At 36.4% G+C, this 22,205-nt stretch overlaps 1 protein-coding gene across 9 annotated transcripts in view; it reads left to right on the top strand.

Moving 5' to 3' along the window:
- The window catches only part of SLC4A10 (solute carrier family 4 member 10), a 190,591-nt gene that overhangs the window by 162,651 nt on the left and 5,735 nt on the right, over positions 1–22,205 (top strand). For all 9 annotated transcript variants that reach the window (XM_030488859.1, XM_030488861.1, XM_030488864.1 and 6 more), the window contains 10 exons: positions 4,507–4,612; positions 7,427–7,588; positions 7,834–7,947; positions 8,433–8,594; positions 11,350–11,601; positions 12,929–12,997; positions 15,326–15,499; positions 16,163–16,285; positions 19,339–19,406; positions 21,050–21,166. In XM_030488859.1, coding sequence (XP_030344719.1) covers positions 4,507–4,612; positions 7,427–7,588; positions 7,834–7,947; positions 8,433–8,594; positions 11,350–11,601; positions 12,929–12,997; positions 15,326–15,499; positions 16,163–16,285; positions 19,339–19,406; positions 21,050–21,166 — 1,347 coding nt within the window. The remainder of the gene's footprint in view (positions 1–4,506; positions 4,613–7,426; positions 7,589–7,833; positions 7,948–8,432; positions 8,595–11,349; positions 11,602–12,928; positions 12,998–15,325; positions 15,500–16,162; positions 16,286–19,338; positions 19,407–21,049; positions 21,167–22,205) is intronic.

The following is a 22,205-nucleotide window of genomic DNA, read 5'->3' as shown; positions in this document are numbered from 1 at the left end:
GTGCTGGAAAAATAGGAGCTCTGAAACAGTGCATTATGAATTGGATAAAATCATCAATAGTAAGTGCCTTCTAGTCTTACACACTGAAAAAGGCAATTGCCTAAAGATGAATGGCCATGAGGCTTTCAGAGAAGCTGCACTATTTGTGTGTTTTATTTACTCACAAAAACACTATGCAAGGTTCTTGTCCGAAGCTCTTTTACTGGGTATAATGGCAGCAGAATGGACTAGCACCATGCTGCATGTTAAAGGTCTGTGTGGGGAGGAGACCGTACGTGACAGGTTAAAGAGAAGAAAATGGTGAAGAACAGGCCTGAAGAACTGGGGGTAAGATGTGGAAGTTTGAGGGATTCCCCCATCAGACCCAGGTTAAATTCAGTTGAACGAATAGGTGTAGGAAATAAGTTTCTTCTTTTATAGTAAACAGAAAGTTGCAGTCAGGATGAAAGTGTTTTTAGTGCAGAACCTTTCAGCTGACTAGTTGCGTAACAGCGATGTTTATCTTTTGTTGCTGATCTATGAAGGAGGGGGGAAATATTCCCCAGCTTTACATCTGAAAGGTTTCTATTTTACTAACCCATATTCCTTTTCCCATTTAATGGTTGGACTTGATGATCTTAAAGCTCTTTTCCAGACTAGTTGATTCTGTGATTCTTTCTTTGTCCAAAAAAAGAAGGATCATACAGTCTTTTTGGTGCCATTAAGGATAGCAATAGCTATTCCTTTTGCAGAACAAAGAGCACTGCTAGTTGTCTGAGATGTCCCAAAGTTGTTGTTGTCGTCAGATCCTAGCTCTGTGCTTTGAAAACAGGACAAGTTGCAGGAAATGTTGCACACTGAAGTTATGATGGCTGCCTCAAGTTAGTGAAATTCATGTAACTGTGACTTATGAAACAAAAGCAAAAAGAGCTAGGAAAAGCTTGGGGAGGTCGAGAGGACTAAGAAGGGAAGCGGGCTGCCATCAGTGACCTATACTGCCTATATTGTTACAGTTGAGTTGGTCCTGAAGATTAGCTCCAGTCTTGATCCTCCTGTAAAAGGGAGAGAGGTACAGACTCCAGAGGATATCAGTTTGTCAGCTGGTCCTAAAATGTATTATTTCTAATCTACCTTTGTACCCCATCTTGATTTACCAGAGACTTCTTGAGTGCCTTGCAAGATGTGATGGCAATAAAGACTCCTTGCTGTAGTTACTTTTCTAGCTAGCAGGTTCAGGCCATTATTTTTCTGTGACTTACTCCTTCTGTCAGTTCTGATCTTGTGGCATTTCTCCTGCAGTTTCCTGAATACTGTCTTGTCTGAATTGGTTCAGTAGCCTACCTTAGATTTATAAGCCACTTTGTAATAGACTGTATTAGATATTTAAATACCCCAGAAGAAAGCAAGCTCCACTGATTTCTGCCTAGTTGCAAAACATGGACATATAAAATACAGTAGATAGTGACCTGTGTCTGGGTAACTAGTGCCATTTTAGATCTCAGCCTTCATCTGCTGGAAAGCAAAATCATGAGTCGCTATAGACACTCTCACATATGTGCCAACCCATCATGGATGTCACAGATACCATGGGCTATATAGGTGCTCATGTTTAGATATCTGAATTGCTCCCAGGAGATCAGAATGTCTTGCAGTAGCCAAAAATGTAAAGATGCAAGAAGAATTGTTTTGTTGTCAGTGTGATGAAATGGGTGTATTGTGAGATCGGCAGCAGAGAATTTTTTTTCTTTTCACTATAGTATACTTGGTACTGTATTTGGAGCTGAGTATGTTGCTTAGAAAATATACTTACAGGTATATGTATGCTCATTGATAATAGCATAAACTCCACAAAGATCTTGTAGTGGGCAGGTGCTCAGCACTTGAAACAGCTTTACCAGAACTTAAGAGCATTTGAACCTCCAAGAGGCAATCAATTTTTTTTTTGTTCTAGCCTTCTGAGTAATATTTTGTCAAGAAAGTAGAAATATGTGTTAGTGGTTAACAGTTCAGTCTATCTTACTTTTTCTCCTGAAAGCTGACCTCTCAGAGTAAAAAATGACAATGAAAGAGAATAGAAGTTTTAAAAGATTAAAGTAAAAAGTTTCTTTCACTAATGCAAACTTCTCCTTACAGGTCAGTTGTGTTGGGAAATAGCCATCAATTGAAGCAATTACATCTGTTATGAAATGTCACATTTTGGTAGATAATATTTTATGTTCTGGCACCATGTGGTACCTCCAATTGTGTTTTTTTGGGGCTGGATAGGGAGTTTCTTACTATCTCACTTTTCTATGAAGTTAAACATTTAGTGTGATGCTGGAAGAGTTACACCATGATACAATCCCACAGCAAAAGGTCAGTGTTGCCAAAAGATGCATAATATTGAAAACAATGTAATGTGTTTTATTTTTAGATATATATATATGTGTATATGTTTAAAACCACTGAGGTCATTGTTTGAATTATCTTCTTAGTAGAAAGCAGGATCTGATTTTTACAGTTAGGGCCTAATTCTGTGCTTGGGTGTGGGTGATTTTGGCTTGCATGATTGGAGTTTGCACAAGTCGCTTATTGCTGATAAGCAATCTGCCATTGGTAAATGCCTGTGAAATTTGGTAAAGGCTAGACTGGAATGCTGTGAAGGAGGAAAGTGGTATTGATACAGAAATAAACAGGGTGATGATCTCGTTTGAAGGTAAATTACTTGAGCTGTATTAAACTTATAGCTTCAATTGTCAGGTTTCTGACTAAAGAAATAGAAAAATTGACTCCTCTAACTTTTAAATGTAATTTTGCAATTTGCAGCAAGTGTAGCTGTGCCATGTAGTGTTGGTGACATGCACAGTCTTCCCTTCTAGTGAGAAAGTGACTGTGATTGAACAGCCCACGTCACCTTAGCCTACTGTAATCAAACCCCAATGGGCCGTCGCCTAGTGTCTGGCCAGTCTGTGATCAGCGATGGACATCAGGGGGCAGGGAGCTCCTGTACTCATAGGAAACAGTAGTAACCTGAAACAGACACCTCTGTATTGTTGCATGAACATCAAATACTCCCTTGCAATGACACAGACATACTGTTGACTTTATTACGCAACCGTAGCTCACTAGTTGCTTCATTTAACTCGTTTTGTAATATTCTAAACTATGCATTGAACACACGTTCATTCTCCACCTGGGCCTGATCCAAAACATTAAGTATGTTTGAAAGATCCAATCCACTTTGAGGACTTTTGGCTCAGGCCCTCTGTTTCTCTGAATGCTGTTGCTTCATTTTATTTTATTTTTTTAATTGCTTTTTGTTCATGGGCTGTAAGGGTTTTTCTTTATAAATAGCTGCATTTAAAATAAAAGCAAGGAGTTGCATGAAGACAACCTGCATCTCTCTCTATGTATATAATAAGTGCAGCTGTTGTCACATGTATAGTATTGTAATCAAAATACAGTGGCACAATTCTGTGCTCATAATGTAGATGGTAGAAATTCTTACATCAAAAACACTACAAATCTAGATGAGAATTGTCGTTTTGTGGAAATACAAACAGCCACATGGAAAATAGATGGCATGGGTGAGTGAATAAACTGATACTCTTCTAGAACTGGAACGCAAATATATGCTTACTGGCTCTCCGCTTCATAGTCAGATGTTATCCTGTCCCCGGCTACTCCCGAAGACTTTATCAGAGACTACAGAATTTATTTACAGCCATCATAAGCACATTGAAATACTGGCAGGATAGATGGGACTATAAATTTTTAAAGTGGTATTAAAGAGAACTGCAGAACACACTTGACATGTTGGAACCTATTGAGTATCCTGCATGTGTTAAAGGCTTTGTTAAACAAAAAACTTCCCACAGTTGCTTCAGAGGCTTTAAAGACTTAATTTTGATTTTAAATTGCCTATTTGCAGTATTGTCCTCCCACACTGCCTCATCACGTTTTGTGATGCTAAAACAGACAATATGGAATGAAAAGTGTGCTTTTAAAGCAGCTGTGGGGAAAGAAAAAACAATGGACACAGAAGTTCACAGCACCTTTGGTGCTGGCGATCTTGCAGAGCCCTGATGTTTGACTGGGCAGTTTGACAGTTTTGCATGTAAAGGTGCTCTGGTAAAGAGAAAGAAAGAGGACACAGACAGTTTGCATTTGAGAAATGTATCCCATGTAGAGAAGTGTTAGGTATAGCAGGGTGGAACAGGACTGGCACTTTCTCAGTATTACAGACTGTGCTTGGAGGTATCAATAGAACAGGAGGAAAATAGGTGGGAAAACTTGCTGTGGACAGTGGTTTAAAAATGTCATGTTACGTACTATATATGCATATGCACCTCACGGCAAATTATACTCTAGTAGTAGCACTAGTTACTGAGCTACAAACTGCTTCAAAGCATGCATTTTCTGAATTCATTTGAACTAAAATTATGTGGCAAAATAGAGCACAATTTCACTATGTCATAAAGTTGATAGATTAATATCTGATAGATTTTTTTTTATTATTAAGGAAAAAATATTACTTTGTCTTTTCAGATGCAGTTGTGTGGAACCAGAACATCCTAGCAATAAAACCTTACAATATTGGCAGGACTACAATATATCTGTATCCAATGTGCCATGGGGGAACCTAACTGTGTCAGTAAGTGAAATATTGAAACTTAATAAATAAAGACTTTAGCATAAATAATTTTGTCTCTCCTACTGCAGCAAATATATTAAAAAAAAAAAAAAATTTCTGATCATATTTGCTCAATTAAAGCATAACATATACTTAATTGAACAAAGATTAACATAGAGTTTGTAGCGTGATCTTTTGTAAGCATTTTGCAGCCCTTGATAGTACACATTAAAGCAAGTATTGTGCATTTTTTGCCCTGCTTTGAAAACTTCATGACACACTAGCACGAGAGTTTGGCTGAGGTTAAGTCTAAACATGTCAAATGACAATGGATTTGTCCTAAATTCTGCCAGATGACAAAACCAAAGCTCCTTTGAGTAGAAATACTCAGAAGCATTTATTTCCTCTAAAACATTCTTACAGCTGGATGGGCTATAAAGGAGAGTAGAAGAAGAAATTTTGTAACTTTTTCTGTTAAGTGAACAAATTTCTCTCTTAAATACATCTTCAGTGTTAGCTATGTCAGTTGTGTCATCTTTTTTTTGGGGGGAACGGGGAGGGTGGGGAAGAAAAAGCTACAGACAGTTTGGGGTGCTTGCATGGATATGTAGCTTGTTTCAAAATGGTATGTTCTAGGTTTAAAAGATTTAGTACTTCAGGTTTGTCTTCCTTAAAACAATATATACAACTTGATTAAAATAATATATTGAGATAAGGCCACCATTTTTTCCCTCACAAATGTATCATTTCATTACACAGCCAAAGGGAATTCAGTGCAAACGACACAAACTGAAGTCTTCTTGCAAAAATATATCTGTATTAACCTCATTGTAGGCATAACCAAATGAAACATTTAAAAGCCAGTCCAGTGGACTGTCTCCATCACATACTTTTTTTTTCTTGCAAAGGTAGGAATGCAAAAGAAGAACTGGTGTCCTCCAATCCGGAGTTAAGCAAGAGCAGCCTTCCATGGCTGCTCTGTGTTGATAGCAAGGACTGCTCCTCAACTCTGTTGGTGTGGCAACAGCAGAGAGAAAGTTGAGAACTGCTGGCCTGAGGGATTCCAGCAGTCCAGAATGAATATTCTCAAAATTGCAGCACACTCTAAGAGCATCTGTGCAGGGGCAGACTCCTCCTCTCACTTTCTCAGATCTCTGACAGTGTTTTTCAGAGTACATTTGCATCTGAGGAAATCTAAAATAACAGATTTTGTTTTAACTATAAATGTAAAAGACCGGCTGCATTATATAAAACCCTGTAAAACTTCTGTAAAAGCTTATTACTGAAACTTCAGTTTACATGTGTAGCAGTAGAACTGACTGAGTTTTCCCATGAGTCCCTACAGTCATTAAAGAAAGAACTGAAATTTTTCTTACTTACGTGTATTTATTTCTTATAAGCATCATCGGGATTAAGTTAAAGATTAGACCTACTTGTCTGTAAATATTTGGTCAGTTTCTCCCCAATTGTCTGTTTTACAACTCATTTCTTACTGTTGTATCCGATTTAAAAGTTTCAAGTTTCTGAAGCTGCAGATTGGCACACTCTCTTAAAAGGAACAGTAGCACCAACATTTTTTTTGCTATCTAGTACAAAATGAGTGTGAGTAAAGTCTTTATTCTGATGGTTACAAAATCCTTTTCGGTAGGTATATGATGCTGTGCCAACATCAAGGTCTAGCTCAGGCCAGGACAAGTTTTCTGTTTGATGTCCCAGAATCTTGAGAATTTCTTCTGGATTTCCTGAAAATTTTTTTCCTCACCTGAAACCTTTATTTCATCAGTCAGAAGTGCGTTATGTTTATCCCAGGTTTACTGCACTCCTTTGTCTCACAGTCATCAAATCTATTAACTATTTTCTTTTCAAGCCAGCCTTTGTTCAAAGCCCAGGTTTCTCATAACATGTCAAGCCACACTGTTGCGACGTGAGTATGATGAGCCAATGACCCAGTTTATTTCCTACTAAAAGATCCTGATCTTGCAAGATATTGCTGCCTGGAATCTCTGGTTCTGGGTGCTGCATTTTTTTTTTTGCTTAATAATAGGTGTGGAGGGATTTGGTAAGGAGAAGGAAAGGACTGCAAATCCAGAGCTTGTAACTCATTTTTAGAGCTACTCTATTTCTCTGCTTGTTAACTTGGAACAAGTATGATTTTAGACAACTCAGGATGGTATTGGAGTTTTTCTAGACATGTTTTCTGCTGTATCTATGTATTTGATAGTATATTGGATAGAATTAATATTACAGATTTTGGGTTTTGCTGCATTTTATCAGATTGCTTTTTTAAAGAAAATTTGTGGAATGTGCTGCCCCCGTGTGGTATTAAACGTATTGGTCGTCTTTTAGGCTGATACTGTACGTTCTAAGAACTTTTTTCTTTAATTGCTTGGCCTGTGAAGTTAAAACAAAAAATCAGTTCTTGAGAATGCACCAGGAACAGCCTTCCTCTTGGTAGCTTTTGAGCTTTGCTTTCCTCTCTTGGAAAGAATTGTTAAAGTGCAAGTCTATGCTTGCAAACAGAAAATAAATGTGTATTGTGCGTCTGAAATGAATCTGGTTTTATATTATTATATTTGGTTTTTAATGACATTATGATATGTCTTAGTGACTTCATCATTTAATGCTGGTTAAAAAAGAGATTCTTTTGAAGGTTTGAGAGTTTTCCATGCAGACTAGATACAAACATTAGGAGTTTTAATATTTAAACCAATAAATATCTAAAATAATATTCCTAGTAATAAAATCTGCTTGCAATTTAGGTATGTAATAGGAAAGAAACTACCAGCGTAAGCGTGGATATTTTTCAGAACAGTACTACTTTGCTCTCTTTGATAGGAATGTAAAAAGTTTCATGGAGAGTTTGTTGGACGAGCCTGTGGGCATCATGGCCCTTATGTTCCAGATGTCCTCTTCTGGTCTGTCATCTTATTCTTTTCTACAGTAACACTGTCATCCACACTGAAGCAGTTCAAAACTAGCCGATACTTCCCAACAAAGGTGTGTGCCATTTTTTGGATTCAAAGGTTGTCGTTGGTTGTGTGTAAGCATTAATTCAATACGCATTGCAAATTCAGTTAACTGCTGGTGAAGTGGACACCGTGTCTTTTGCTGTTAGAAATTGTATCAGAATAAGCATGGTTTTTGCTGTAAGCACAAAATAGCTTAAAGCAGTGAAAAAAAAGAAAGCCTAAATCACATATGAATGTTTTAGTTAAAATTGTTGTTTCCCTCAATAATCATAGGTACGATCTGTTGTCAGCGATTTTGCCGTCTTTCTCACTATTTTGTCCATGGTTTTAATTGACTATGCCATTGGGATTCCATCACCAAAACTTCAAGTTCCAAATGCTTTTAAGGTAATTGATAAATGATAAAAGAATTAGTATGTTGACAAACTACTGTGCTGTAGTGGGTTTATTAGATTTTTTTATCATCAGGGAATAGTGATACTATTCTGAATTTTTCATGTTCACCAAGTACTACGCAACCTATCTGTTTAGAGGCCCATGTAAGTGAATGTCTCCCATCAGGCCCCTTCATGCTTCCCAGTGTCTTCTATGTGAGGACCAACATGGCTCAAATTACCCAAATCATAGACTAATATTCTGGATCTCCTTCCAAATTCTGGACTCATTATATCAAATACAACCAAATCTGTATTAACTTTATTGTATAAATTCTCTCTTTGGTATCATAGAAAGTTTAGCATTTTTCTGTGCTCTTACATAGATTGATTTTAAGGAAGTCATATCCTAGTAATGTTCTTGTGTGTATTCTTGTGAAGTTTGAATGTAAATAATTCTTGAGAGTTCTGACTGGTCATGCACGACTGTTTTTATAGCCCACCAGAGATGATCGTGGCTGGTTTATTACTCCTTTGGGGCCTAATCCTTGGTGGACAGTGATAGCTGCTGTAATTCCAGCCCTGCTTTGCACTATCCTTATCTTTATGGATCAGCAGATCACAGCTGTCATTATCAATAGGAAAGAACACAAACTAAAGGTATTCATTCAAAAGTTTTATTTTTGCTGTTGTTTTCTGCTTCAGGTTACGTAATGCGCTTTCATCTACTTAAGTATGCTAGTTTATTTGTCCTATATAGTACCTTTTTAAATTGTTGTGCTTTTTCTCTGTTGGTCTGTGTAGTACCTGTGCCCTGTGTCAGTGATTTGCTGCCTTACAGAAGTCTTCATGAATGTAATTTAGAACAGAGATTCTGTAATTTAGAACATATCCTTTATGCTTTATTAGAGTATGATACCTGTTCACCTAAAGAAAAAAAAATCTGGAAGTTAATAATTTCCTTAAGTACCCTAATATTAATTGCCTTTTCAGATATTGACTTGTTCTACTGGATTGTATTTTGAAAAACTATTTAAGGATTATTTTGTTATACAAAATCATCTTCTTTCCTTTCTTCATCCTTCTCTGTGTTTCTACCAATCCAATTTTTTTTTTATGCCCTTCGTATCTTAAAAAAGGGAGAAGAATAAAAGTGAGCTTTAGAGGCACAATGGGTTCTTAAAACATAGGACAACTTCCTGCTCTGTTCTCTAACACTTTAGTTGCCTACAGATGGAGAGAGAAAAAGGGACATCACCCCTCTGAAAAACTGTTGGGCAAAATCTAGCAGCAGGTTTCTGTACATGTATATGCAGCGAGCTTAGGCTTTTTTTGACATACTTTTAATAAGCAGCAATCCAATCCCAAGTTGCTTTAAGCAAATGCATTTGCAACCTTCACTTTGCACTGCCTCTTCTTGGATGATTGTGACATTTGATATGTTCTTTTTTTGCCCTCTTTGTCAGCCTGGCTCTTCATGTCAATCCATAGCATTGCATGTGGTTAACTTGACAGATGCAGGAATTTGCTGCCAAGCTTTGGAATGCGTTTTTTCAGCACTGGCATCTGGGAGTCAGATGGTCCTCCTGGCTGCCCCCTTGTCTTGCTGCGTTTTAGTTTTGCTGGGGTCTGGTGTAGCATCACCTGTTGCTATGCTTCCTTTTCTTCCCATATGTCAGGTTCCTCAGATCATGTATGAATGTGAGGAAATGCTCTCGGATTCTGTATGCATTAGCAGATACATTCCTCATAAATGTGTCAGAAGGTAAAAAAAGGTGTCTCTGTTAGGATTTAGAATTAAACTCTTTCTTTGAGTGCATTGTGCATGAAACTAATATCTGTGTTTGACACATCTCTGAGTTTGTCAAGGTGTGTCATGGAGATAAGACTCAAGCACTTTTGGGGAGTGAGCGAAGGTTGCTAGAGTTGATTCTTTTCGTTTTCTTTACATGAATTCCCCTTCTTAAATAATGTAAGCAAATAAGATGGCATTTTCATTTTGATATGTGGCTTACATTTTCATAAACCCAGACGCTTCCCATTTTAGAAGTAAAAGTTGTCTTCAGAAAGAAATGATTTGTTTGCTTCCAACTCGTTTTCCCCTCTTTTTTTATACTTCCCATAGCAAATTCTGAATAGTGCACATTTCAGCTTTTGGCAGTCTCTGTAGCAAACCCTTCCAAGTTTAGTTTAGTTACTTTTTTTATGTCAAAAGGCATTTGCATGGGTTTACAGGCAGAATTATAGTTCAACATGTTCACATTGTTTGCATGAACATCACTGTTTCATCAGACCATGACACTGGATTTGTTGCCATATTGTGAAATTTGGTGGAGATAACTACCTACCTGACTTTTTAAAGGAAAGTAGCTTGAGCACCTGCTTACAGCTGTGTGGGTCCTGGATACTTACTAAAACTGAAAAGAAATATCCCTCTCAGCTATGGTAACAGGTATCTGTACAACCAAACTTGATGCAGATCATTGGTCATTTTCAAGTGCAGGTTGTACTTGCAGGTTTTTAAATATATCTGAGATTTTACCCAAGGGTTTTATCCCCTACTGTTAAAGCAAAGCAACATCATCCTTTTAGTAAATTTACAGAGTATTTGACTACTACAGAGATGATCCAAACCCAGAGGTTTTGTGCTGACTTCTCATGTGAGCGTTTATGATACAACTTGTAAGTATTGAATAGGGAAACTAGTAAAACAGTGCCTGATGATGAATATTAATTTATTGTTTAATGTATAGCTTAATTATGGTTTAATTTCTCTCAATTTATAGCTATCTGCTCTTAGAGAAGATGAAAGTGCATTAGTACTATCATGTGCTTACCATGTATAAAAACTTTAAAAGAATTGATGTGGTTTTATGGCTCTTTATACCATAAACTGACTTTGCAAATATTAACTTTAGATTTTTTGTGTAGAAAAGAATCAAAATACATATTTTTTTCACCTCCTGTGTAGTGATGGATGGAGGATCTATGAAAATTAGTGCAGTGGGAAATTGGCAGTGCAGCCGGATGTTCTGCTTACTGTTACAAAAGAGATTTAGCTAAAACAGAAAATACATATATTTTCCATTATCTTCCTAGTATCTCTTTTATAAGCAGGAAAGGTATTTGGTGCCCGTTGTAAAGTGGATTTACGATATGTACACTTCACTCATAACTGGAATGAGTCTAATAACATCAAGCATTTCTTGTGAACTAGCAGGAATTCCCCTTAGATAACCAGTTTGCCATCACTACTGCCCTAACCTGGATAGCACATAGAGGAAAGCTATTTTTTGCTACGAATCACAAATCTTTTAATTCTCTCTAACTGTTCATTAGGAATGCCTGTGAGGAGTGTTCTCCTCTATTTAGATGTCATTTTATATCTTCTTGTTGTCATTACTTTTTTTAACAGAAAGGATGTGGATACCATCTCGACCTACTCATGGTGGCAGTCATGCTTGGAGTATGCTCTATTATGGGATTGCCGTGGTTTGTTGCAGCCACTGTCCTCTCTATTTCCCATGTGAATAGCTTAAAACTGGAATCAGAGTGCTCTGCTCCAGGGGAGCAGCCAAAATTTCTTGGAATCCGGGAGCAAAGAGTCACAGGGCTCATGATTTTTATCCTTATGGGCTCATCTGTCTTTTTGACAAGTATCTTGAAGGTAATTTGGGGAAGTTAGGAAAAGCTAAAGAATACTGCACTGCACTGAACATTTCACTGATGTTACTGTGTTGTTTAATGAGTGTCCTTTCCAGGCATGTTACTAAGAAGCATATGTTACAAAATGATAATCTAAAGTGGAATTCTGATTTTGCATAATAAAATGGCAAGGGTCATCTAACATTTTTAAAACAAAAACTTTGTAATGAAAATCTGGCCTGACTGAAGGAATTCTGCCGTTGACCTGCAGTATATAAAGATTCACCCTTTTTCTATACTTTGGGCCCATGGCAAATTATCATGAAATGGTCTTGCTAAGTTATACCAAGAAGTAAATTTATTTAGAAAATTTAAAAACATGTTGTGATTTCTAGATAATTTAAAAATATTTTCACAGTTGCAAGAGACGTTCTGTGGCTCATTTCTTGGAAATGAACATGAAAATTTGCTTATGCTGCCCGCATACGCAACACAGCTCACCAGTGTCCTGAAACTATGTGTCTAGTTATATATGCCTATGTAACACCATCTATATACCTAATACTGTTTTTTAAGAATTATCTGCCCCCTGAGAAATCAGTGAGAGTTTTGCCACCGGCTTCAGTAAGACTGGAATTTAGACTTGGATGTTGTCACAGTGAAGGCAATAAGCCCTTAGAACTTGTACCTCTCAGTAGTATTTTATTAAGTATATCATAAAATCTTCACTTTGAAAACACATGAAACATGCATTTTATGTATTTAGTATTTAGTATTACATATTTAGTATTTATGTATTTTAGTATTTAAAGCAGATACTTGTGGAAATATTCCTTTATCTACACACTGTATACTAGGAGCCTGAACATTTAAAATAGCCTTTTACAAAATCATTCCATGGGTTATTTACCCATTTTTAAATGCTTACAGCACAGAACATTTCTTTTAGCAGTATGATTTTGTGTGTGTCTTGAAGATTTTTCTCAGGATTATAGCTTTACTTTTTATTTACATGCTCTCCTGAGCAGTCTTTTAAGTAAAGAATTTAAGTATGTATCAAACAATTTCATTTTTCACAGAGTTCTGTTAATTTTACTAATGGTGAATAAAGTATTTTGTAATAACTGGCTGTGAGGGGAAAATGAAACTATAGAGCCAGATTCTTCTTTTGCTTTATGCTGAGAAACATTATTAATTTGTAATTGAGTGACTCTGAATTTACAACTTGTCTGATTAATGCAGGCATATGGCACTTTGAATTTCAACTGTTTAGAATGTCTTTCTACAAGCATTTAAAATTGATAAATGGTATTTAATATGCTCTTCCTTTTCTCTGTTTGTTTGTGCAGTTTATTCCTATGCCAGTACTTTATGGAGTATTTCTTTACATGGGTGCTTCATCTCTAAAGGGAATTCAGGTAAAATGGATTTATGAAGATTGTGTTACTGATGATAAATATACTGATGATCTATAAAATGTGTAGTTATTCTTACTACATTATTTTACTATCTTTTGCGTATACTCTTAAAGGAATGTTGCCAACCTTAAATTCTTGAAATTGACTCACTTAAAAAAGAAAATGGATTCTCTCTAAATAGAGTATTCCCTTTAGGTAACGTGCTCCAATTTTTTATTTTTTAGGTGCTGATTTTTCTGTTCTCCCTTGTTATCAAGAGTATTTTGGCTGAGCCTAAAAACTGAGCAATAACTATCAGGAGCTCTTCCCTCTCCCCTGCCTTTGTGCTCACTCTTGCCTGCTGCCTTTTCAGTTTTCAAGTTAGTGTCTTTGTAGTGGCACGCTTGATCTTGAACTTTGCCTGTAGGAGGCTTTTGGCTAAGTTGCCCTAAAACTAACATAGATGACATTTTGAAGGTATTTCCTGCACAAATAAGTGCCACAGGCAGGGAAATGGAACTGTTGCAAGTCCCATGGTAAGTGGAACTGTTGCAAGTTCTGTGCTACTTAATTTCTGGCATCAGGGATGAAGGGCAAGTCTAGAGGAAGGGCAGCATTCCTGCCATGACTGTAAGTAGGAGCCCCTGGCCAAAACCAGGCACTCTAGCATTCAGATCAGGGTTGGTCATGGTATCCTATATACCATTTCTCCTGGATGACTGCAGTGTTAAATGGCATGGTTGTCAAATCTTTTAGCCCATCTGACACACTCAAATTTTTAAGTGTGCTTTTGTTGAAAGTTGAGGAAGTGATGCACTTGCCAGGACAATTGAGAAAGGACAATCACATGCTGAAAACATGAATTGTACTGCGCAAGAGGTTGTCAATTACGAAGAGCAAAGAAAATGCCTGATTGTTTCTTTCATCAAATTCTTGACTGTGAGTTAAAAATGTCTTGCCTTTTTTTACCTATTATTTATAGGCAAAGCTGGCAACATCTCTTGGTTTTTGATTGGTGTTTTTCTATTCAGAGACTTTTTTTATAACTTTGCCTGGCTCTTACCATTTGGGTTTATATTCTAAGAAGTGTAGTTTGGTTTTTACTAAGGTTTAGATAATTTAAACTTAATATGGTTCAGCTGTTTCTCAGAACAAGGGTATGAGAAAGTACCCTATTGAGGAGTTGTTTTAAGGCATGCTAAAATCTGGCTGTCTTTACTTGGAAAAGTGATAACATCCCCCTTCCTTCCTCCCTCCCCCAAGCTGGGACAAGAACTTGAGATTTGATGTTTTTTTGTGGGAGGATGTGCTTTTTGCTGTTTCTGTGAAAAAGAAATCTGCTCAAATCTGGCCAAATTATCTGCGTTTAAAAAATGCATTTTGCACATGCTCAATAAAAATTCCTGAAACTTGAAATTTCTGAAGACTGTTCAAATATAGCATAGCTCATCCATGCAAGGAGAAATGGTGCATTACCATCATCACTGTGCTGTAGCAGGTGACACAAAGTCAGTGCGGAACCAAATAGGTCTGAAAAACAAGAACCTCTCATGTACATTCCTAACAGCATGACAGTTGGCTGTCTGGCATTCCTTTTTTTGTTTGGTTGGTTTGGGTATTTTTTTTTTGTTCCTGGTTTTGTGAAGAAAGTGTAACAGGGAACAGTCTGGGATAAAGTGTCTGCTGAAGTACACACAGGAGCTAGAAGACTGAAGAGATCCCTCCATGATCAGCTTTTTGTGTGCTAAAGAAAACAGAGCTTAGTTGTTGAAAAAACAAAGTTTAGAATATATTAGAAAGGCGGTGTAATAGTGGGTATGCCCAACAGGATCAATGAGCTTCCATTCAGATTGATTCATAATTGATTCTTTTCTGCTTTGAAGTCTGGCTTTCCCTAACTTTAAGAGTTCTTGACTTGAAATCTTAGCAGTACTATTTTAAAGTAACTACTTTCTTTGTGTATAACATTGTACAGTTATGAGCAGGATGTTTCTTGGAGTACCACTATACAGAGTGCAATTCAGCAGAATCCAGTATCTCAGCACATAGAAATACCTAAGGAGACAAATGTGTATTAAAATTGAAAGGAACTTAAGAAGTATGACTAACCAAATAATGGTTCTCGTTCTTACTCTGGTGGCTCAACTGGAGAGAAGATGAGTCCTTTACTACTGTATACTTCAGAATAGTATAGATTCAGGGCTCATGACTGTAACTGAGATAGTCGTCTTCTGTGCTCCTGAACTTCTGCGCATTTTTGCCTTTAGAATAACAAGCCAGTCTGTGAGTGTCAGCATAGATGATCCTACAGCTCATTTAGATGCAAACTTTAAAAAATTTATCTTTCAGCTTTTTGACAGGATAAAGTTGTTTTGGATGCCTGCAAAGCACCAGCCAGATTTCATTTATCTGAGGCATGTTCCTCTTAGAAAGGTCCATCTCTTCACCATAATTCAGCTGAGTTGTCTTGTGCTTCTGTGGATTATAAAGGTTTCAAGAGCTGCCATTGTCTTTCCTATGATGGTATGAAATGTCTTTTAATTCCTCTAAAAATGCCTTTTATTTTACTTGTGGATATTTATTATTGAATAAAAAAATCAATTGGGGGCAGATAATTACAATATTGCTTTGACTCGGTGTTCAAGAACAGTTCATACTGTATTAAAAGTATTTTACATTTAACAAAAATTTTACATATAACCTCTAGTTTGAGTCTAGGTTGCACTCTGTTTATGTGGGTGGATAGCCCAACTGTATATTCTCTTCGGTAAAATTCTTCTCTTAAAAAAAAAAGAAAAATTTGATATTCTTATTTAAGCTGTAGTGCTTAATCATTTTACAAAAAGAACATTCACCCATCAAGGAAGATGGTTCATTGCACTGAAGAACTTTACTGATAGTTCTGTGTCTTGCTGGAAATAAAAGAAAAATCTATTCTGCTTCTTAACAGATCTCTCTGATTATCTCACTAATTCAAAATAAAAAATATCTACTGACCTCAGTGATTGTTAAATGCTTCAAGCTAGACTTCATCTGAACAAAAGAAGACCAGCTGTTGGCCTGTCCAAATTAAAGGATAAAATTCTAGCTGTAAACTGTGGTCACTTTTGAAAGTATTTCTCTACAAGCATATTTGTCAGTTTTACTTGTTTAATTTCCTGATTGTTTGAATTAATATCTTTACAGGTCCTAGCTTTGGTATTTGTCCGAAAACTCATGGATTTCTTTTTTACTAAGCGGGAGCTCAGTTGGTTAGATGATTTGATGCCTGAGAGCAAGAAAAAGAAACTGGAAGATGCTGAGAAAGAGGTGGGTCATGGTTTCAGGGTTTTTTTTTTTGTGTTTCTCCTTCAGACATTTAGAGAAAATTCTGTAAATAAGGCATATTCCATGCAACAGCCAGACTTGTTAATATTATCCAAAGTGTAATATTGTAATGTTTTACAGAAGTCCTTTTAAGATTGCAAATCTAATTAGATTAGATCTAATCCCACTTAGGTGGGGATGTCTAATAGATGTAGATTCTTATGCTACCATAGTGTCATATAACATAGTATCTGTAGTGTTCCTGGGGATTGCTCCTGAGACCCGTGCAGATGAAGTGCGGGGATGAATCTGTAGGAAAGTCCTCAGATGCCTGGGGCACTGCTGACTGCTTCAGATCTGCATTCCTTGTCTCCTTTCAAAGAATATGCATTTAAAATAATTTCTTATAAACTTGATACAGGACAGATTCTTACACATTTCTACTCAGAATGTTCCTATATTTTGACAGTGAAACACTGATTTTTCTGACTGTAGCCTTCTAACTAGTTTTTCATCAATTTGATAGTATTTTCATCTAGTTGCTGCTTTGTGAATTGCTTGTTTGAATATCATCTAAAACTGTGTGAATATTAAGTAACTTCATATGCAAAGGATGGAGGTCTTCATCCTTTGTCCCTGGTCCCTGATCCGTGTCAACTGTTAGGGAATGTCAGTATTAGGCCCAATAAATGAGGGACAAATCTCAATGAAGAACCACTAAGTGCAGGAGCAGTAGGTAGAATATGTTGGTGCCAGGTTATTTTAAATGGGAGTCATGTATTCTGCCTCAGCTCTTTTAAATGGTAGCATGGTGTGAGGTGGCAGTGGGAGGTGAAGGTGCAAATAATGCCATGTGGTGGTGGCAAGCTGTGGTCACTTCTAGGTAGGAGTGCTCTGGGGACAGTTGTGCATGTGACCTCTAAGATGCCTCACAGACCCGTGAGACTTAACCTTTTGGTGGTACAAGGGTACTGCAAAAACTAGACAATGTGAATGGGTAGATGAGCAATTTGTCCCTAGGGACACCCTGAGATGTCATCTGAGACTAGTGAATTTGTGTGTGTAAAGATTCCCATTGGTAAGTTTATTTGCAGAAATAGGACATGAGCTAATAATTCAAACATGTAACTATGAAAACTAGATTCCTCTGCCTCTAGGATTCTTCTGTGACCTTTGACAACTCACTGCCTTATTGTAACCTGGAGAACTATAACTTTGCTTTCCTTGACACCTTAAACTTTCTAGTTTCATAGAGTACGTTCTGGGGAAAACATTTTACCAAGGCGATAAACATCATAATGATTATTTACTATTTAGTACGTGCCTGTAAAACTACCATCTGCAATTAAAATATGTGAGTCATTGTGTTCCCCCTTGAAGAGAGTTGTTTCATCACAGTATCTGTTGTCATCACAATTCAGAGTAACCAGAAGTAACCTAGGTAGTTCTTTTCTTGTGGCTCTAGTTATTGGAACCAATTCCTTGTTATCCTTACGTTTTGGTTATATGTCACTTTCCTTCCCATGCTTGATAGGATGGCATCAGAAAACAAAACTGGGAAAATATACTGGTGTTACTTTATTTCATTCACTGTCTATTTTGAGAGGTTATTTTTACATATTTTGGCATTTCTAAATATTTGGAGCTATTATTAAAACTGTTCAACTGTCAAAAACTTAGGAAGCTGTGAAGCCTGGAAATGACAAAATTAACTACTAATAAAACTTCTGACATGTAGCCTAAGGAATTAATTGGAGAGTTGCTATCACACGGCTTTTAAAAATAGAAGTATTCTACCCACAAGAATACTCAGAAATATAGTTGACAAGATCTGAAACTTACTTGATCGGATCCTCATTTCATCACTTAAGTTGTTTTTATATTTTTAGGCCATGTTTTTTCAAGGCTTTAAATTTATAGTGGATATTACATGTGCCTTCTCCTCACAGACCTTCTTTGGAAGCCACTTTGATGTTAATCAATTAAGTCTTTCTGAGCCAGGAATGAACAAAGTGGCTTCTCCTATTTGGAGAAAAAAATGTTGTGACTTATAAAATAGCTGTAATAGTAAAACATAGAAGAAAAAAAATGCTGTGCACAGAAGACTTAAATTCTACTATTTTGGATAACTGGCTCTTCCAGCTAATACCAACTTACCAGTGTGTGTGATGCATGTGGGGTTTTGGGTGATCTGCCAGGATCTCTCTTTTTTGGGAGAGCCTACTCACACTTTCAGACAGGCACCAGGGTAAACTGTTACAAAGCCATATAAAGGGAAAAAAAGATGTGGAGGTATCTGGGTGTCTTGTTATGCTCATAGTGCATACATACACACACATACACAGTGCAACAGTTTAGGGCAGGATTTGACTGTTATGTTCATGTGAGGGCTCCTGGCTATGGTTTTCCTGACCTAACAGGGGTGTGAACCTTGAGAATCCTCCTGTGGAGCTTTATGTTGATGTCAGAGAGACAGACTCCTTTTCCTGTGTTCTTGCATGCAGGACATGGTGTTTAATGGGTGTTGCTTTGTTCTTCTCCTAAGACAGATTTTCTAGATTTGTAATTATCTCACAAAAAGTCTGTTGGTAGACGGGACTTCTACTTCACTTCCTGTTTCTTCCCTTCATGTGAAAACTGATTTTGGTGTCTTGTTTCACAACCTTTCACTTCAATAAAACTTCATTAATATTAAAACTGTGTGTGCAAACTTAAATTTGACTTACCTATTTTTTGCATGTTAACATTACAATGCATATATCCTGTTATGCATGATATTTACAATTTGCCATACAGTTGCTCACTTACTGTTGCTAATTTTTCTCTTTCGTGTTACAAAAGTGTCTCCTCTATTTATTTGGCATTGAAAAATGACATTAGATGAAGACATACTTTAAAATAGAAGAGGTTTTAAATGTCAAATATTTACATTAAGAGAGTTGCAAAGTATGCTACTTTAAGTTCAAATGAAAACTTAAAGAAAATGGAAAGAGGATTAAAGTACATAAATTTCACACCATCATACCCTGTCTCATATCTGAATTCCTTCCTTCTAGGAAGAGCAAAGTATGCTAGCAATGGAAGAGGAAGGAACTGTTCAGTTACCACTAGAAGGACATTACAGGTAAAATATACCTTTCCTCTTCTAGGTGAGTTGCAATTAAACAAATAAACATGCCACAATATTTATTCTTAATGCTTACTGAATGTTAGGAGAGTGTTTTTCTGGTAGTAGAGTACACATAGGTGAACTGAACTATATACTGCAGCATTTAACAAGCTCAGCCCTTTTGTAGTCTTTCCACACGATCTCATGGTCGCTAAGAAAAGGACACATTGGGTGAAGTTTTCCCTTGGGCAGGACTGCAGGATCGGGCCATTCATAATGAACCTTGGCTTCTGACATGCACAGCAGGGAAGGAAGATGTAGAGCACGTCGAACCCTTCACCTTGATGCTTGCAGGGAGCCAGGAAAGGTTTTGAACACACCCCAGAAAAGCCTGTTCTACATTATTACGTTTTAAAACATTCTAATTAAGATCCTATCTGTTTGAGATAATAAATGAATCAAGAGCTGTCCAGGGTAGATAAGGCATAATGTAGGATTGACACAACTTAAAAAGCATGAGCACCCATGTTATAGCTAGTACTAATATGCATGGCCAACCCATAAGGACTTTAATTTTCAGGTTTCAGAAAGTTCTTAATAAAGATCTGAAATATCTGGTGATAGTAACCTCTGCATTAATGTGAGTTTATACACTATCTTAGAGTGGCTTCCTCTCTAATATTTTAACACAAAATTCCCCTAATGTTTTCTAAGGCAAATAATAGTCTGTGTCTCTGAAAAATCCCAGTCTATTTCTTACTTTTGATTCATCACACTTCTAATGGTCTTTTCTTTTGTCCATGCCTTTTTGTTCTACTTTATATTAGCAACAGTTAGCTTAATTTATTTTGACGTGTGATCTATATTGATCTGTAGTTTGTTTATTTTGGTAGAGTTGCCTGCATAATACCTGACTTTCTCTACTGTCAGGGTCACAGTCCTACAGCTAAAAAGAAGTCAAGACATTGGTTAATAAAGTGGTCCTCAAAACACTATGCAAACAAGTTTACTGAGGGCTTACTGAATGTCAAGCCATATATAAACCATGAAGTCAGGACAGGCAGGCCCTCCAAACATTTAAGAGACTATTATTCTTAAGTGTATAAATACGTATTTGGAGCAGTCCAGGTAAAGCTAAGGGCATAGGAACTAAAGCTGTTGCCTAAAGCTACTGATTAGCTTGTTTAATCGGAGAATTTTTATTAGAGCTCTTAAATCTTCGACTTTGTCAAGATTTTTGATTGCTTTTAAAATTGTTTTAAAAGCAAATGGAGTTTCAGAGCATAAGTACTTTGAGAACTGTTGGGACCTCTTAGGATTCTTGTTTAATCCATCTATGCCAGTGGCATGCTGAGGTATCTTGGGCAATATTTAATTTCACAGTTCCTCATTTTTCTCTATTAGTTGGAAGTGATACAACATATTTCATTGACATTACTGTGATTAATTGTTGTCGAAGGAGGAAAATATTAAAAAGTGCTAAGATGTTTTAAGAGAATATTTAAGTTTTGTTCAGGATTTTTGAAGTTTAACATCATTTCTTAACTTACATTACACTTGTCGTCACTATCAATTTTCAAGGACTTTTATAGAGTTAATAAGTAACTAAGACTGATTGCTCATTGTTTTATTGTGTATTTACTTTTATTCTTGCCTAGAGATGACCCATCTGTGATAAACATTTCGGATGAAATGGCAAAAACTGCTGTGTGGAAGACATTATTGATATCCTCAGAGAATGCAAAAGATAAGGAGTCAAGCTTTCCTTCTAAAAGGTTTTAATTTTTTTTTACTTCATTGCACTTTATGTATTGGTGTCAAACCAATATCAGAATATTGTGAATATTGTGCTAGAGATTAGAAAGATTTCTAGCATCTTGCAGTTTTATTTCTTGAGGTTTCTTTTTATTTACATCCAGTCATAATATTCTGAGCTCAAAACACAAATGCACAATTAAAAAAAAAAAAATCACAAATATTTGCATGCTACTTAGTTATGCTACAGTGAAAAATGAAGTTGAGCATGAGTGATGCTTGTGTAATGAACCACCAGCCTACACCTGGATATTGCACAACAGCTGTTGTGTGTTCTGTTTGCTTTTGTTCTTTCCTCTTGAAAAAGAAGTGGTCATCACTGCCCTGGAAATATTTATATGAAGAACCCAGTACTCTGAATGCAATCAATTACTATTTGAAGTGAAAATAATTTCAAGATTGCAGTACTTCCTTTCATTTTTTTCTGCCTTCTTCCCTTGTACTCAAACCAGATAAATACTTTCAAATTTTAGTCCAGACAAATGTAAAATGAAGCAATGATGTTCCATCTGTGCTACAGAGTTATTAGGTGAATAATAGTAAATACAAGCACAGTATAATCGTAAAATAAATTTTCCTCTCTTTTCATAAATTTTAAATTTAACTGTTTCTACTTAATTGTTTCATATCACATTTTTGTCATAAGCTCCCCTTCCTAATTACTCTAGAAGCTGATTCCCCAAAGGTAAGACTCTGTCTCCCAACCTTTTCCTTGATTGTATCTTTCAATTAAAAATTCACCTAGGAACCCAAATGACTTGACTTTCTGTAGTTTTTGGGGAGACAGAATGAAAAATTTCAAATAGGAATGTAAAGTATATTCATTAAAGTCCTTAATATTAAAATCTGAAATTTATTTTATATTAAAAATAGAAACTGCAGATGTAGTATATTTAAGTGTTAAACGGAATTTATTCTTAGAACTCTTAATCGACTATTTTAAAATATAAAGTTATATTCTGCCCATTTCTAAATCTAGTTTTCAAAACAAGCTCTATG

The sequence above is a fragment of the Strigops habroptila genome, chromosome 5 (genome assembly GCF_004027225.2).
Source record: "Strigops habroptila isolate Jane chromosome 5, bStrHab1.2.pri, whole genome shotgun sequence".
Lineage (NCBI taxonomy): Eukaryota > Metazoa > Chordata > Aves > Psittaciformes > Psittacidae > Strigops > Strigops habroptila.
Note: the sequence above shows the minus strand (reverse complement) of the source record. Positions and strands in the feature narration are given on the sequence as shown.